The following is a 13,997-nucleotide window of genomic DNA, read 5'->3' as shown; positions in this document are numbered from 1 at the left end:
ACAATTATCCCTGTTTTAACCACATATAAATTTTTCTTCAGGTTTAAGTAACATTAGGTGTTTACACATTTCCTTGTATTCTACAAATCTACAATCTGCAGGATTACAGTGGTGGAAGAACTGTCTTTGGAAAAATTCACTGACTCATTACATTCCCAAATTAAGTGGCTTTAAGTGGTTGAATACGTAGCTATCCTTAACATCTTTGTAGAGGTGTTTAAATTCTGTCAAGAGCTGAGCACTACGAGAGCTCTTGATGATTGATGCTACTAATTTTAGTCAGCCCTAGTCTCAGTTAGCAGAAATATTAGTTCTTCTATTTGTGTCACGGTGTTCTGTAGATTAAGCTGCAAAAACTATAGCTTTGTTTGTTTCCAGAATTCATTGAGAAGATTGTATCAGCTTTTTCACCCGGTTTAATTTATTGCTTAATTACCATCCTTAGTTAACAAGTGCAGTAATCTGCTCTAATATTTAATTCTGTTGTATCGTGCCATGTTCAGATTGCAGGTTCACCGACTTGTATTACAGTTTTTGGATTTATTACCCACTGCCTTCTCTCAAGGGTGTATGGAATAAAGCATTTTAATCATGACTTTAAACTAATCTTACAGAATTAGTAATTCCACAAACATACAGAATAGAATATACAATAACAAATGTGTTGCTCCAAAGCACTAATTTGACTCCTAAGTACATTGAAGTGTGATAAAGCATGGTCTGCACCTGATTTTTGTATTAGACAATTCACACTTGTGCCGGGTCTTCTGTTTGATATGACCACATGATATTTTACCTCCATCTCACTTTCCATATAGAGGTTTCCCCCACCATCCGAAGGTAGAGCGTTTCTCTGAAACGGTTCGTAAACCAGAATGTCGTAAAGCGAAGAAGCAATTACCATTTATTTATATGGGGAAAATTTGTGAGAGTTTGCAGACCCAAAAATAACCTACCAATCATGCCAAATAACACATTAAACCTAAAATAACAGTAACATATAGTAAAAGCAGGAATGATATGATAAATACACAGCCTATATGAAGTAGAAATACTTTTCCACAATCATTGCTGCACTGTTTGCCGAAGCGAAAATCTCACACAAGCGCTGTCGGCAGAAAATCTCACGCGAGCACTGTTGGCAAAAACACGGCGCAAGCGCTCTCCAGTAACCTTTAAGCTATGAAGCTGCCAAATCATACCAAATAACAGGTAAAAATACACAGCCTATATAAAGTAGAAATAATGTATGTACAGTGTAGTATCACTTACTGGAATTGGGAAGACAGTGCCCAGCACACTGATGATGGTGTGTTAGACTGAGTCGTCGCAGGTTGGGTGGTGCAGTGGCCCCCACCCTCCGGGCCGCCGAGCGATACATTGCCGCGAGGCACGCAGGGGTCCAGCAGTAGCCGGGAGGCATCCAGCACATCTTTAAGAAAAAAGCCGAAATAAACATGCTAATTAATTAGGTGCCGCCCGGCACGTAATTGTTGGCCCAGATCAGTGCCAATTGCCGATTGCATCGCCTTTGATCTGGGCTGACATTTACGTGTGGGGCGGCACCTAATTAATTAGCATGTTTATTTCGGCTTTTTTCTTAAAGATGTGCTGTGTGCCTCCCAGCTACTGCTGCATTCTCCGCGAATCAGTACAGTATCTGTCCGTGGCCTGGGTGTTGGGGTGGTGGGATACTGGGGTGTCATCTCGTGGTCTGTTTCCATTAGAGCAGGCAGCTCATCTTCTCCTATGACTGCCCGCCTCAATGTCAAAGGTCGAGGTTCGTCATCTGCTGTGGCTGATGTGGAAGGCTTGCTTGACTGCTGAGCCTCGCGCATTTTTCTATCATACAGCTCTTTGTAAGGACTCAAACCATCTTGCAAATATCCCCTAAACCTACGTACCCTTTCAAAATTAAAGTCATACTTTATCATTGCAGCGAAAATCTCACGTAGTTGCTTCACTTTCACTACTGCATTCGGTTTCGATTGTTATCCTTTCCTCTTCCAATTGCATCAGCTCTTCATCTATCAGTTCTTGGTCATGGGATGCCAAAGCCTCTTCAACATCATCTTCATCAGCTTCCACAAGCCAAACTCACTTAGTCCTTACTTCGTGCACCACGATCGAAACGCTTAATTATGTCTAGTTTTATGCTAAGTGTAACACCCTTACGAGCTCTTTTAGGCTTTTCCGACACCTTAGGTCTCATCTTGCAAACGGCTGCTCACAGGCACATGTTAAAGCAATGCTGTTCCGAATCCGAGGGAGGGCGGCTGCTCGGGGCGCGCACTGCCTTTTATCGCGTGCTGCTTATTTTTCATAACAGTGAAAACACCTTCTGAAAGCGAAAACAGGGTACTAATGTAGGTCTTTCGTAACAGTGAGGTTTCGTAAAGCGAACGTTGGAAAAGCGGGGGATACCTGTACTAACCCACATCACTTGATTTCTTCAATATCCAAAAGAACTATTGATCTCTATCATGAATTTTACCTGTGTCTGTATCTTACTACCTCCTTGGGTAAAGGATTCCCTACCATAAGAATGAAGAAATTTCTTCTCATCTGTGACAATTCTGTTACATTAAGACTCCAAAATCCAGTTTCTAGACCTACTATGCAGTGAGCCAATCAAACCCTGTTTTCTTTAGAAAATAAAAAACAGTTTACGTTTCAATGAGAATACGTCTCATTCTTCTATATTCAAGAGAGGAACAGTCCAATCTGCTTAATCTGTCCTTGTAAAAGACACGTGGATGTGCATCTGATGAACCTTTCTTGCACTTCCTCTGAAGCAAATTTGTTCTTCCTTGCTAATGAACCACTTTGATACCCAACCTTCCGGGTGTGGTTTCACGGTGTTATTGCAGTGAGATGGCTTTCTCACATTGAAATCCAACCGTAGTGCTGTTGACCTCACTAACTGCTCGCCATACCGGCATGTCTACATAAAGATTCACGTGTAACGAAGAGCACGTCCCTCTGAAAACCAGCGGTTCTCAATTTCTGACCATTTCAAAAGATGTTTTTTCACCCCCCGTCTCATTTTTCTGTTGAGGTTCCCAACCTGAAAATGATGAAGAAGAACTTTATTTATCATCGAAACATACAGTGAAATGCTTCTTTTGTGTCAATTCAAATCGGCAGGGATTGTGCTGAATGTCACCGTGCTTCAGGTGCCAAAGTAGCATGCCCACAACTCTCAATTCACTAACACTAACCATATGTCTTTGGAATGCTGGGAGTAAACCAGAGCATCCACAGGAAATCAATGTGGTCACAAACTCTTACAGACAGCAGTAGGAATCGAAACCCGATCTGTAAAGCATTACGCTAAATCTCTGCTCATTATGCCCTTTAACTTGTCCTCAATCCACACTAGTTTTTATCCCCAAGCCCATGTACACTAATGCTGATTATCTTCTACTTGTATGGCACCCTGAGGCCTTCTGAAAGTCCAAATGCAGCTCCATAGAGCAGCACACAAAATTTTGTGGAAACTCTGCAGGTCAAGCTGCATTTACGGAGGGAAACGGTCAGAGCTCTTCATATCAAGACTGTAGAGAAAGACGGGAGACAGCCGTACAAAAAAACAGTTGGGACGGGGAGGGTGGAGTATGTTCGCAAATAATGTTAATTGCTAAGTGCTTTGACACGGATCACTGAATTGACCTACCATTTTTTTTCCCCTTGGATATCAAGGCTAGTGTTTAAATCCTGCTCTAAGTGCCATTGAGGTGCTAGTCATGAGTTACCTTAATAAACCCACTCCATTCCAGTCAATGAAAGGATTCCCAGAGCACTGTACAGCACAGAAACAGGCCCTTCGGCCCATCTAGTCCATGCCGAACCATTTAAACTGTCTACTCCCAATGATCTGCACCGGGACCATAGCCTTCCATACCCCTACCATCCATGTGCCAGGCTGAGCTTCTCTTAAACATTGAAATCAAACAAGTGCTGGCAGCTCATTCCACACTCTCACGACCCTCTGAGTGAAGAAGTTTCCCTTCATGTTCCCCTTAAACTTTTCACCTTTTATCCTCATCCTGATGCCCTTTAGTTGTCATCCCACCCAACCTCAGTGAAAAAAGCCTGCTTTCATTTACCTTATCTATACCCCTCATAATTTTGTAATCCTCTACCAAATCTCCTCTCAATATTGTACATTCCAAGGAATAAAAGTCTTAACATATTCAGTCTTTCCTTATAACATTGATGGTGAAGGAAAGGATATTGTGTCTGGAAGCTGTGTGGTTCTGAAGGATGCCTCTGGGTGATTTATATAGGATTATTTTTGAGTGAATATGCTTCTTTGCTCAATATTTTGAATTACGTCACTCACTATTTTTGAGTGTTTACTTGCTATTTTGAATGTTTTGCATCTTGGCCCCAGAGGAACATTGTCTTGTTCAGCTGTATCTATGTATGGTTTGAATGATAATTAAACTTGATTTGATTTTGGTTTGAAAAGTGACATTTCCAGTCCCCTGCTGTCCTTATTCTTTCAGTTTACAGGGGTTTGGGAAGTTCTGTGATAAGTCTATAAACATCACGTTAATTCCAATGTACCAAAGCAAGCTTAATGTTTAAGAAATTATTGGTGGAACGCTAAACATGAGATTTGTTTTCATTTGAATGCTTTTTGAAAGCAATGTTAATGTGGACATCTGATTTTGTGTGCCTGAAACACTTTCAAACCTCCAGTGTCTCTGTTTTCATTTCAGTATAACAACTTAATTAAATCATTCCTACAGCTGCAGCTGAATTTTGTTTATCATACTTGAAAACTGCCAGGATAACTCAAATTAGCACACTATACTTAACTATGTAATTTCCCAAATTACCATCCACTTTATTGCTTGCAATAATGTGAAATAAAGTATCAGATTTATATTTGTGTTTACCAGTGCTTTTTATTCCACTACCTCTTTTGGGAGCCTGTTCTATGGATTTAAAAGTTACTCTGAGATAACTCCAATTTCCAATCAAATTTTACAGTGGAAACAACTATCCCTCTCTCTTGTGCTATCTTGTTAGTGAGCATGCATGCATATAATTTAGCTACCTTTATTAATTTTTCTATAATTTTAATAACTGCACCTTCAGTCCTTGTGCTTAATGAACCTCTGTTTTAATTGTATCTTGCTCTGAATTAATCTGCACGGCAGTGTTATACTCATCTGAAATTCACAGAAAGAAATAACAACCTTTATCTGTATTCTTGTTGAGTTGATTTATTTGAATATTGTGAAAAAGTGTGACATTTGAACTCTTCACCTAATTTAGCCGATTTTCTGTTTTTCTCACACATTCGTAGAGCAATACAACACAGCCCATCTAGTCCGTGCCAAACTATTATTCTGCCTAGTTCCATCAACCCGTACCTGGCCCATAGACCTCCATACCCGCCCCCTCACCATCCATGTACAGTACCTATCCAAACTTCTCTTTAAAGTTGAGATAGAAATCGCATCCACCACTTGCCCTGACAGCTCGTTCCGCACTCTCACCACCCTCTGAGTGAAGAAGATCCCCCTCGTGTTCCCCTTAACCAGTTTACCTTTCACCCATAACTCATGACTTCTGGTTCTAATTGTTATGTTTTGTGACTTCAACACACTAAAACAATTCAAAGGAAGACGCGGGAGTGCAAAATGCAGGTCTAACTTTGAGCTTATTTTTAGCAAGATACATATGTACCTTGAGGGAGTTAGATATGGCCCTTGTGGCTACGGGGATCAGGGGGTATGGAGGGAAGGCTGGTGCAGGGTTCTGAGTTGGATGATCAGCCATGATCATAATAAATGGCGGTGCAGGCTCGAAGGGCCGAATGGCCTACTCCTGCACCTATTTTCTATGTTTCTATGTATCACTTGGTAGTGTGATGACATATACAATTAATGTATATTAATGCTTGCATTTAACCTATCTATATCCCTCATAGTTTGGTATAGCTCCATAAAATTTCTCCTCATTCTCCTACACTCCAGGGAATAGGACATCTCCTAACCTATTCAACCTTTCTCTATAACTCTGGTTGTTAAGTTCTGGTAACATCCTTGTAAATTGTCCCTGTAAAAATAATTCATGGTATATCCTGTTGTCATTAATAGTAAAAGTGACTGCTACAATAAGTGATGCTTAAGCTGTTTAGCTATCAAAAAAAAATGAGATATTATAAATTATTATAAACCAATTGGGAAAATGTGTATTAATTTTAGGTTTATTATTGTTCAGTCAGCAGAAGTGTGGGAAGTAATATTTTTCAGCTACGTAGAGAAAATATTTTGAAGTCTCTTGCTTTGCCCATCTAGAATTCTAATAATGTAAATTGTCTCTCCCCAGATTGCCGCCATGTACTCCACTGTGACTAAATCATCACAGCAATGGCATCAGACAGATACGGAGTTAGAAGCTGGATATGCCTGTATTGAGGAGGTGACCGCTAGCAGACTGCCACCTACACCCAACCATCTTTATGCATCTGTCAGTGAGCTTGAAGGAGCACCTAAAGTTCCAGAGCAAAACAAATCTGTGGATGCTGGAGGTGAAGATATTGATCCAGGATACGAAGCCATCAGTGGTCTGAAAGAGACTTCTCCAGAACAGAACGTTGAGACTGGTGGAAACCAGTCTACCTGCCTGGGAGAGAATGATTATGAAAGCATTTGTGAAGTGAATCAGAAATAATACACCTGGACTTTAACTGCAGCATCTCCTGCAAATCTGCTGACGCACATAGTTTGGGTTCTTATTTTAAAATCTTGTGCTGTTCAACATTTAAGTACATGCAGTTAGGTACCTTGTAAATAGAATGCAAGGAAGAAATACTTTGGCATTTATTCCTTTGTGTTCATGAAAAGAGCCTTTGAGTGAGGGGGAGGGCAAAATTATTTTAAGGGTTATGAGTAGAAAGTTGGAAATCTTTGTTTTTCTGGTTGCACATTTTCATGCAAAAGTAGTGCAGATTAAGTTGTAGAAAGTGCTGCAGTTAGTGCAATTGTCATTTTTATATAAACTTGGAACTTACATTTAATTTTGTTTGGGGGAAGAAGGGCTAGAAATTGCTTTACCACGTTTTTATTGTGGCGTCACATCAGCACTGTGGATCAAATGTGGTGTTTGTAATATTATTTTAAGGGATATGATCTTCAATTGCAATGTTTCAGGAGTGGTGTTACTAATCAATGGCGTAGTGATAGGACTGGTGATGACAGACTGCTTCCAAATGGCCAAAGAAGACTGGCGAAGGATATTGCCTGATAGAGCTGTATTCTTTGTGCAAGAGGCCTGTTCGACATGCTCCAGACTGGATATTGATGGGAGGCATTCTTAAAAAAGTCATACCACATGAAGCTCCCCATAAACATCTGGACTTTGGAGGCAGATGTCCCTTCCCATCTGCCCCACCCTGTGGCATGAAAGCAAAATGAATGAATTCTTCTCTCTAATGCAAGAATAAGCACAAGACTATGAAATGTGGCAGAGACTGGCTGCCTAGAATGATCCGAAGGCAAAGAAATTTGAGGTATACAGCCTGACTTCCACCAACAAAACTATCCCTGTGCACGTAGTGCTGTGCTGGGGATCGCAGGAAGTCATGGAAGGCAAATAGTGCATTTGCTTTTGACTCTATAAATAGCACAATTTGATGCGAGATGGGGTTAATTAAGGCTTTGTGAGTAAGTAAGTACTGTTGTTTTTTCAGATCCAGTGAGTTTTAAAATGACCCTGGAGTTAAATGTTGGTGTTCGCATACTGCTGATATCATGTGGAGGGACTGCATGCCAGAGAGAAAAAAAATGGTGCTATCACAATTGAAATTTCTACTCAAAAACCAGGTGTCAATTTTCCTGAGCTGTACTAAGACACATAAGAATGGATGTGAAGTTATTTTACTTTGAGTTAGGCCACTTTTTTTTTATAAAAAAAAGCACAACAATAGATTTTTTTGGGAGGGGGAGCTGTGCAAAGAAGTGAATTAACGTAAATTAAAGAATTGAGTACATGTTTTGTGGCATAAGGGCTAAGTATTGTGTGCAGAATAACAGTTAAGAATTGAATGCATGTGATTGACCACTTCAACTTTCCTTGCTTGGTTATGCTGCAGCTCAGTTAGAATTGGGTCTAAAGTTAGTCAGGTGCAACCACAGTCTTTGTGTTCCCACTGAGTTGTTTCCAATTTTACGCTTCATACTATTGAAGCATTCTGTCAACTATACCTCAGTTACCTTTCTCCTGTTGATGTTTCTCTAATAAGAAAATTACATGTCTTCCATTAAGCATAAAGCTTGTTTCCAAAAGAATTTGTGAAGAATTGGAAAGTTAACCTCTGGAAAAAAGTGGCTAATTCAACCCACTGCACCAGAAATCAACTTTAACTGCACTTGCTTCTCAAATTATAGAAAAGCACAAAGTCACTGGGTCAAGTTTATTCAGCACTGACTGCTTGTAATGACAGGGAAGTGTTACACAAACTCTTCCCACTCTGGTCTTCCTCTAGTTATTTTAGTCAATTTATACCAAAAATCAAATTGCCTAATAATTTCAGGCTTTAGTTGAGGGGTTGAATTACTCATCTGCACACAAGTTATTCTTGTGATGTTACTTTAACAGAAATATTTAAGAAACTGTTATTCCACCTATCGGCTTGAAAGACTGCTCGCCACTGACTCCTATGTGTTTTCAAACTCCAGCAAGATCAGTCATTACTGCAATGCTTTTTGAAGTGAATGTACAATCAGGTGTAAAGTACTGACAGGCACTTTCAATTATGTTCCTCTCAAGTAGGATCAGATATAGATCCTCATTTTTTTTCTAGTAAGTAGATAGTTAAATAAGCGAAAACAACAGGAATTCTGCAGATGCTGGAAATTCAAGCAACATACATCAAAGTTGCTGGTGAACGCAGCAGGCCAAGCAGCATCTATAGGAAGAGGCGCAGTCGACGTTTCAGGCCGAGACCCTTCGTTAGTCCTGACGAAGTGTCTCGGCCTGAAACGTCGACTGCGCCTCTTCCTATAGATGCTGCTTGGCCTGCTGCGTTCACCAGCAACTTTGATGTATGTTAGTTAAATAAGCGATTAGTTTTCCTAGACCTGGGTACATGTTAGTGCAGTTAATGCTCTCTGAATTAAGAGCTCCCAATCCTTAACAAATTAAGCTGTTGGTCTGACTGTGAACATATATTTAAACTATATTCCTGCGTAGTTTGGTATAGCTTTGGATACTAGATTGTGATAGATTTGCTATTAACTTCTAACCTTCCAGATTGTTAAACCATAAAGTCAAAGTTACCATATTTTTTTCAGATTGACAGGTGATGTAGTCCACGCATCAGAAAATGTTTCCTGAAATCTGAATAAGATTTATTATGACTTGAAATTGGCTGTTTTGCAGCAGTAGTACAGTACGAAGATGTTAAATTACTATCAACGACAAAGTAAATAGTACAAAAAAAAACAGTGAGGTGGTGCTCACAGACCATTCTGAAATCCGATGATGGAAGGGAGGAAGCTGATTATGAATCATTGAGTGTGGGTCTTCAGGCTCCTGGATCTCCCTGATAGTAGAAACAAGAAGAGAGCATTACCAAGATGGTAGGAGTCCTTAATGATGAATGCCACCTTCTTGAAGCATTACTTCTTAAAAATATCCTCGATAGTGGGGAGCATTTTGCCCGTGATGGATACAACTATCTTGCGATCCTGTGCATTAAACCAGGCTATGATGCAACCAGACAAAATGCTCCCCCTGTACATCTATATAAATTTTCAAGGTTCCTTTGCTAAGTAAGTTAATAACTGCCAATTGTTTTAATTCAATAGAATAGTTAATTCCATATAGACTTTTCCAAGAACAAGGCTCTGTTATAGTGTTATTCCTTCATACTTGTTTGAAAAATACCTACTAACATCAATAAACGTACTTTCCTTTCATAGAACTGGCACAATCCCCAATGAAGTTTCCTTACACTTTCACTATGATGGCACTTACTGACACCCATTTGGACACTTCAGCTCCAATGCATGAGGCACAATGTAAATAATAGAATTGTCAGTAAAAGTTATTTTCTCTACCTGCCTGGGACAGAATGAAATACTGGACAAATTTTACAAAGTTTCAGTTTAGGTAATAGTGAACCAACAGGGTAGTGAAATCAGAAACTGGAAATAATAGCAAAATGGAAAAATGTACAGATTGGTGGAATAATGGAAGATGCAGTGTGGTATGTTTGAAAAATCTTTGCATCATAACAAAATTGTCAGTTTGTTCACCTACACCAGAAACAGTATCAAAGTAGCAAAAGAGAAAGCTGAATAATTCCCAGATCTGCTGCACACTTCACAGTAGACTTGTCCCATATAGACAGAGCAACAGAGAGCACATTTTAACAAATGACTGCAGTTAACTTTCTAAGATAGGATATTTTATTATTGCACATTATTATTTTAAAGTACAAGAATAGAACTATTAGATTTTCACACAGTGATCGATGTACAGGATAGAATCAGACAAAACTGAAAACAAAAAAGAGTTTTCTTCATTATGTGACCATTAGGATCAGACTGGTTTGTTGAATTCTAATGGTCTTTCTCTACCGTATTTATGACATAACAAAAAAAATGGAATAATGGATTTTATAATCTGTCCTAATAATTCCAATGCCCTCTATTAAGCAATCACAAGCTGTTTAGATACCAGTTACCATTATGGTATTTAACCTTTTTTAAAGGGGGTGGTAACAAATGGATGTGATGCCCAGACAATGTTGAGTGATGTTCACTTTCTCAAAAAGCTGATGTCTGCACACCAAAGTCAGTCATGCATCATGTACCTTTGTAGAACGAGCACAACAATGGAATTTTCCTTCAATCATTTAGATTCGGTGGTGTCCAGTCCAGGGTAGATGGATCAACAGCAAAGCAATGATATACCATATATACATGGTTTCAAGCTTTCAGTTTAACTATGTTTATCTTAGTTTTATTTTAACAAGTTGGCATTGATATCACATTTAGCTACAATGATTTTTTAATGAATACATTTGCAAGATATATCTTAAGTTTATGTACCACTTGGAGACTTAAGCTGTTAGCTTTAGAATTCTTTACTAATATTGGAAATTTACATTCTACAAGTGTGGGTATTTTACAGCACACTGGCCAGTTGCTCTGGATTAGTAAGTAATCCGCTACGGAGGAAAGCATGCTGGATCGGAGAAAATTATGATAAAATAACAGATAAATACCACATTTCTAGTTGTAAAGGAATTTATTTTTTGACAGTGACCATATTTCATGAGTTTGTTTACCAACTACACCTGTTTTTAGCTGCAGTATCTATGAACCTCGGTTTGTGTTACATATTACATATTATGTAAAGTTCAATACCTTTTATATTCTCTTTTGAATAAATCTTTTGTACTGTTTAAATTACAAGATATATACATCATTTTACTGAAGACTAATGGATAAATTATTTTTATGAAATGTGTGTTTTACTTTTGAAGTTCAACAAATTCAGTGTTCGATAAGATGTTATTTTAATGAAAAATGGTTTGGCAATTTTGTTTATTGAGTTAAGGAATTCTGATTTCAATGTAACGATGCCCTAGGAAATTGACATGATGTATTTCATTGTAGTTTATATCAATCTGAATGTTGGGAAATGTGAATGTTTTACTTTGTGAGGAAGTAAATAGCATTAGGGGGATGGAACGTCGACTCAGACCATGAGAGGCCTGCGTCGGGCACTTTCATGCCTTACAAGGCGCAGATTGGAAGTCTGTGTGGGGCGCCACTCCTCGCACAGACAAGAGCAATGTGTGATTAAGTGCCTTGCTCAAGGACACAAACACGCTGCCACAGCTGAGGCTCGAACTAGTGACCTTCAGATCACTAGACGAACGCCTTAAACACTTGGCCACATGCCAACAAAAATGCCCAATGCAGGCCTCTCAAGGTCTGAGTCGACGTTCCCTCCCTCCCCAAATAGCATTAAATATGAAAAAAAATCTGCAGATGCTGGAAATCCAAGCAACACACACAAAATGCTGGAGGTACTCAGCAGGGCAGGCAGCATCTATGGAAAAGTGTAAACAGACGACGGTTTGGGCAGAGACCCTTCATCAGGACTGGGAAAAAAAAGATGAGAAGTTGGAGCAAGAAGTTGGGTGGAAGAGAGGAAGAAATACAAGGTGATAAGTGAAATTTAGGAACTTGATATGTGAAAGAGATAAAGGACTGGAGAAGGGGGAAATTGATAGGAGAGGGTAGAAGACCATGGAAGAACGGGAAGGGAGAAGAGCACTATAATGAGGTGATGGGCAGGTAAGGAGATGAGGTGAGAGAAGGAAATAGGAATGGGGAATGGTGAAGGGAGGGGGAGGGCAGTTACCAGAAATTTGAGAAATCAGTGTTCATGCCATCAGCTTGGAGACCAGCCAGATGGAATACAAGGTATTGTTCCTCCAGCCTGAGTGTGGCCTCCTCGCAGCATTAGAGGAGGCCATGGACTGACATGTCAGATTGAGAAAGGGAAGTAGAATTGAAATAGGTGGCCACCAGGAGATGCCACTTCTTCTGTTGGATGGAGCGTGGATGCTCGATGAACCGGTCACCCAATCTACGTCGCATCTCACCAATATACAGGAGACCGCACCAGGAGCACTGGATACAGTAGATGACCCCAACAGACTTACAGGTGAAATGTCACCTCACCTGGAAGGACTTTTTGGGACCCCGAATTAGACTGAGGGAGGAGGTATAGGGGCAGGTATGGCACTTGTACCACTTGCAAGGATAAGTACCAGGAGGGGAAGGATAAATGCACAAAGGAGGTCACATAGGGAGCAATCCCCACGGAAAGGTGGGGAGACCGGGGGTAGAGAGAGTAGGTGTGCTTGATGGTGCTTGGAAATAGCGGAAATTATGGAGAATTACGTGCTGGATGCTGAGGCTACTGGGATGGTAGGCCATATTCCCTCTAAGGTATGCGCATGTGAACACATCTTTTGCCACAAGCGCATAAAGGAATGTAAACTGCACACAAAAGCTTGTCACCCTCTACCTCGTTGGCTTGGAACTGACTTAATTATACTCGTCTTATTGAATAAATTATTCAGTGTGCACATGTTGTCACTGGGCGATAAATTTGTGCACACCGCTCATTACAAATGAGCGGGGACATTGGTGGTAGGCGAGGACAAGAGGAATCTATCCCCGGTTGGATGGCAGGAGAGTAGGGTGGGGCAGATCTGCACAAAGTGGAAGAGGTGCAGGTGAGGGCAGCATTGATAGTGAAGGAAGCAAAGCCCCTTTCTCGCCCTCTCCCGGTTTCGCCTATCACCTAGTATTTCTTCCTGCCCCCACCTTCTCGGTCTAACTCGTTTTTTCCTGATGAAGAGTCTTGGCCCGAAATGTCAACTGTCTCCTCTTTTCTATAGATGCTGCCTGGCCTGCTGAGTTCCTCCAACATTTTGCGTGTGTTAATAGCATTAAATAGTTTGGGCACTACTCAATCACACAATTTTTCACTCTTAAATTCAGGATAGCTTAACCCTTGGTTGCTGTTTGATTTGGGATTAATTGCATCTTTCCTAAATCTGCAAAAGAAACTGCTGCCAAGAAGTGACGATTTATCCACCTCACTTCTACTGTGTTGCAAGTCTAATTGTATCAAAATGTTATTATTGTCACATGATTAGTGCTTGGACTACATTATGTTCCGTGTAAGAATTCTGTAATTAATTAAAGTCTGTTATTTCAATCTGTATTCTAATTTCTTATTATTTATAACCTTAGAATTGTCTTGCACTTGGTGTATTACTATGTTCATCATTTAAAATCATGAATTTTTGCAAATTTATGGACAATAGCTATTGTAAATATAAATACACCATCTGTTCATATTGGATCTTTATTGCAAGTTAATCATTTCTATTTTGTTTCAAATTTTAGTGATACTTATCATTGAACTAACTTCAAAACATT

General features: G+C 39.8%; 1 protein-coding gene across 2 annotated transcripts in view; it reads left to right on the top strand.

Moving 5' to 3' along the window:
• The window catches only part of pag1 (phosphoprotein membrane anchor with glycosphingolipid microdomains 1), a 161,650-nt gene extending 152,741 nt beyond the window's left edge, over positions 1-8,909 (top strand). For both annotated transcript variants that reach the window (XM_063042134.1, XM_063042142.1), the window contains one exon: positions 6,349-8,909. In XM_063042134.1, coding sequence (XP_062898204.1) covers positions 6,349-6,693 — 345 coding nt within the window. In that variant the 3' untranslated portion in view covers positions 6,694-8,909. The remainder of the gene's footprint in view (positions 1-6,348) is intronic.
• The last annotated feature ends 5,088 nt before the right edge of the window (positions 8,910-13,997 follow it).

Source organism: Mobula hypostoma, chromosome 1 (assembly GCF_963921235.1).
Source record: "Mobula hypostoma chromosome 1, sMobHyp1.1, whole genome shotgun sequence".
Lineage (NCBI taxonomy): Eukaryota > Metazoa > Chordata > Chondrichthyes > Myliobatiformes > Myliobatidae > Mobula > Mobula hypostoma.
Note: the sequence above shows the minus strand (reverse complement) of the source record. Positions and strands in the feature narration are given on the sequence as shown.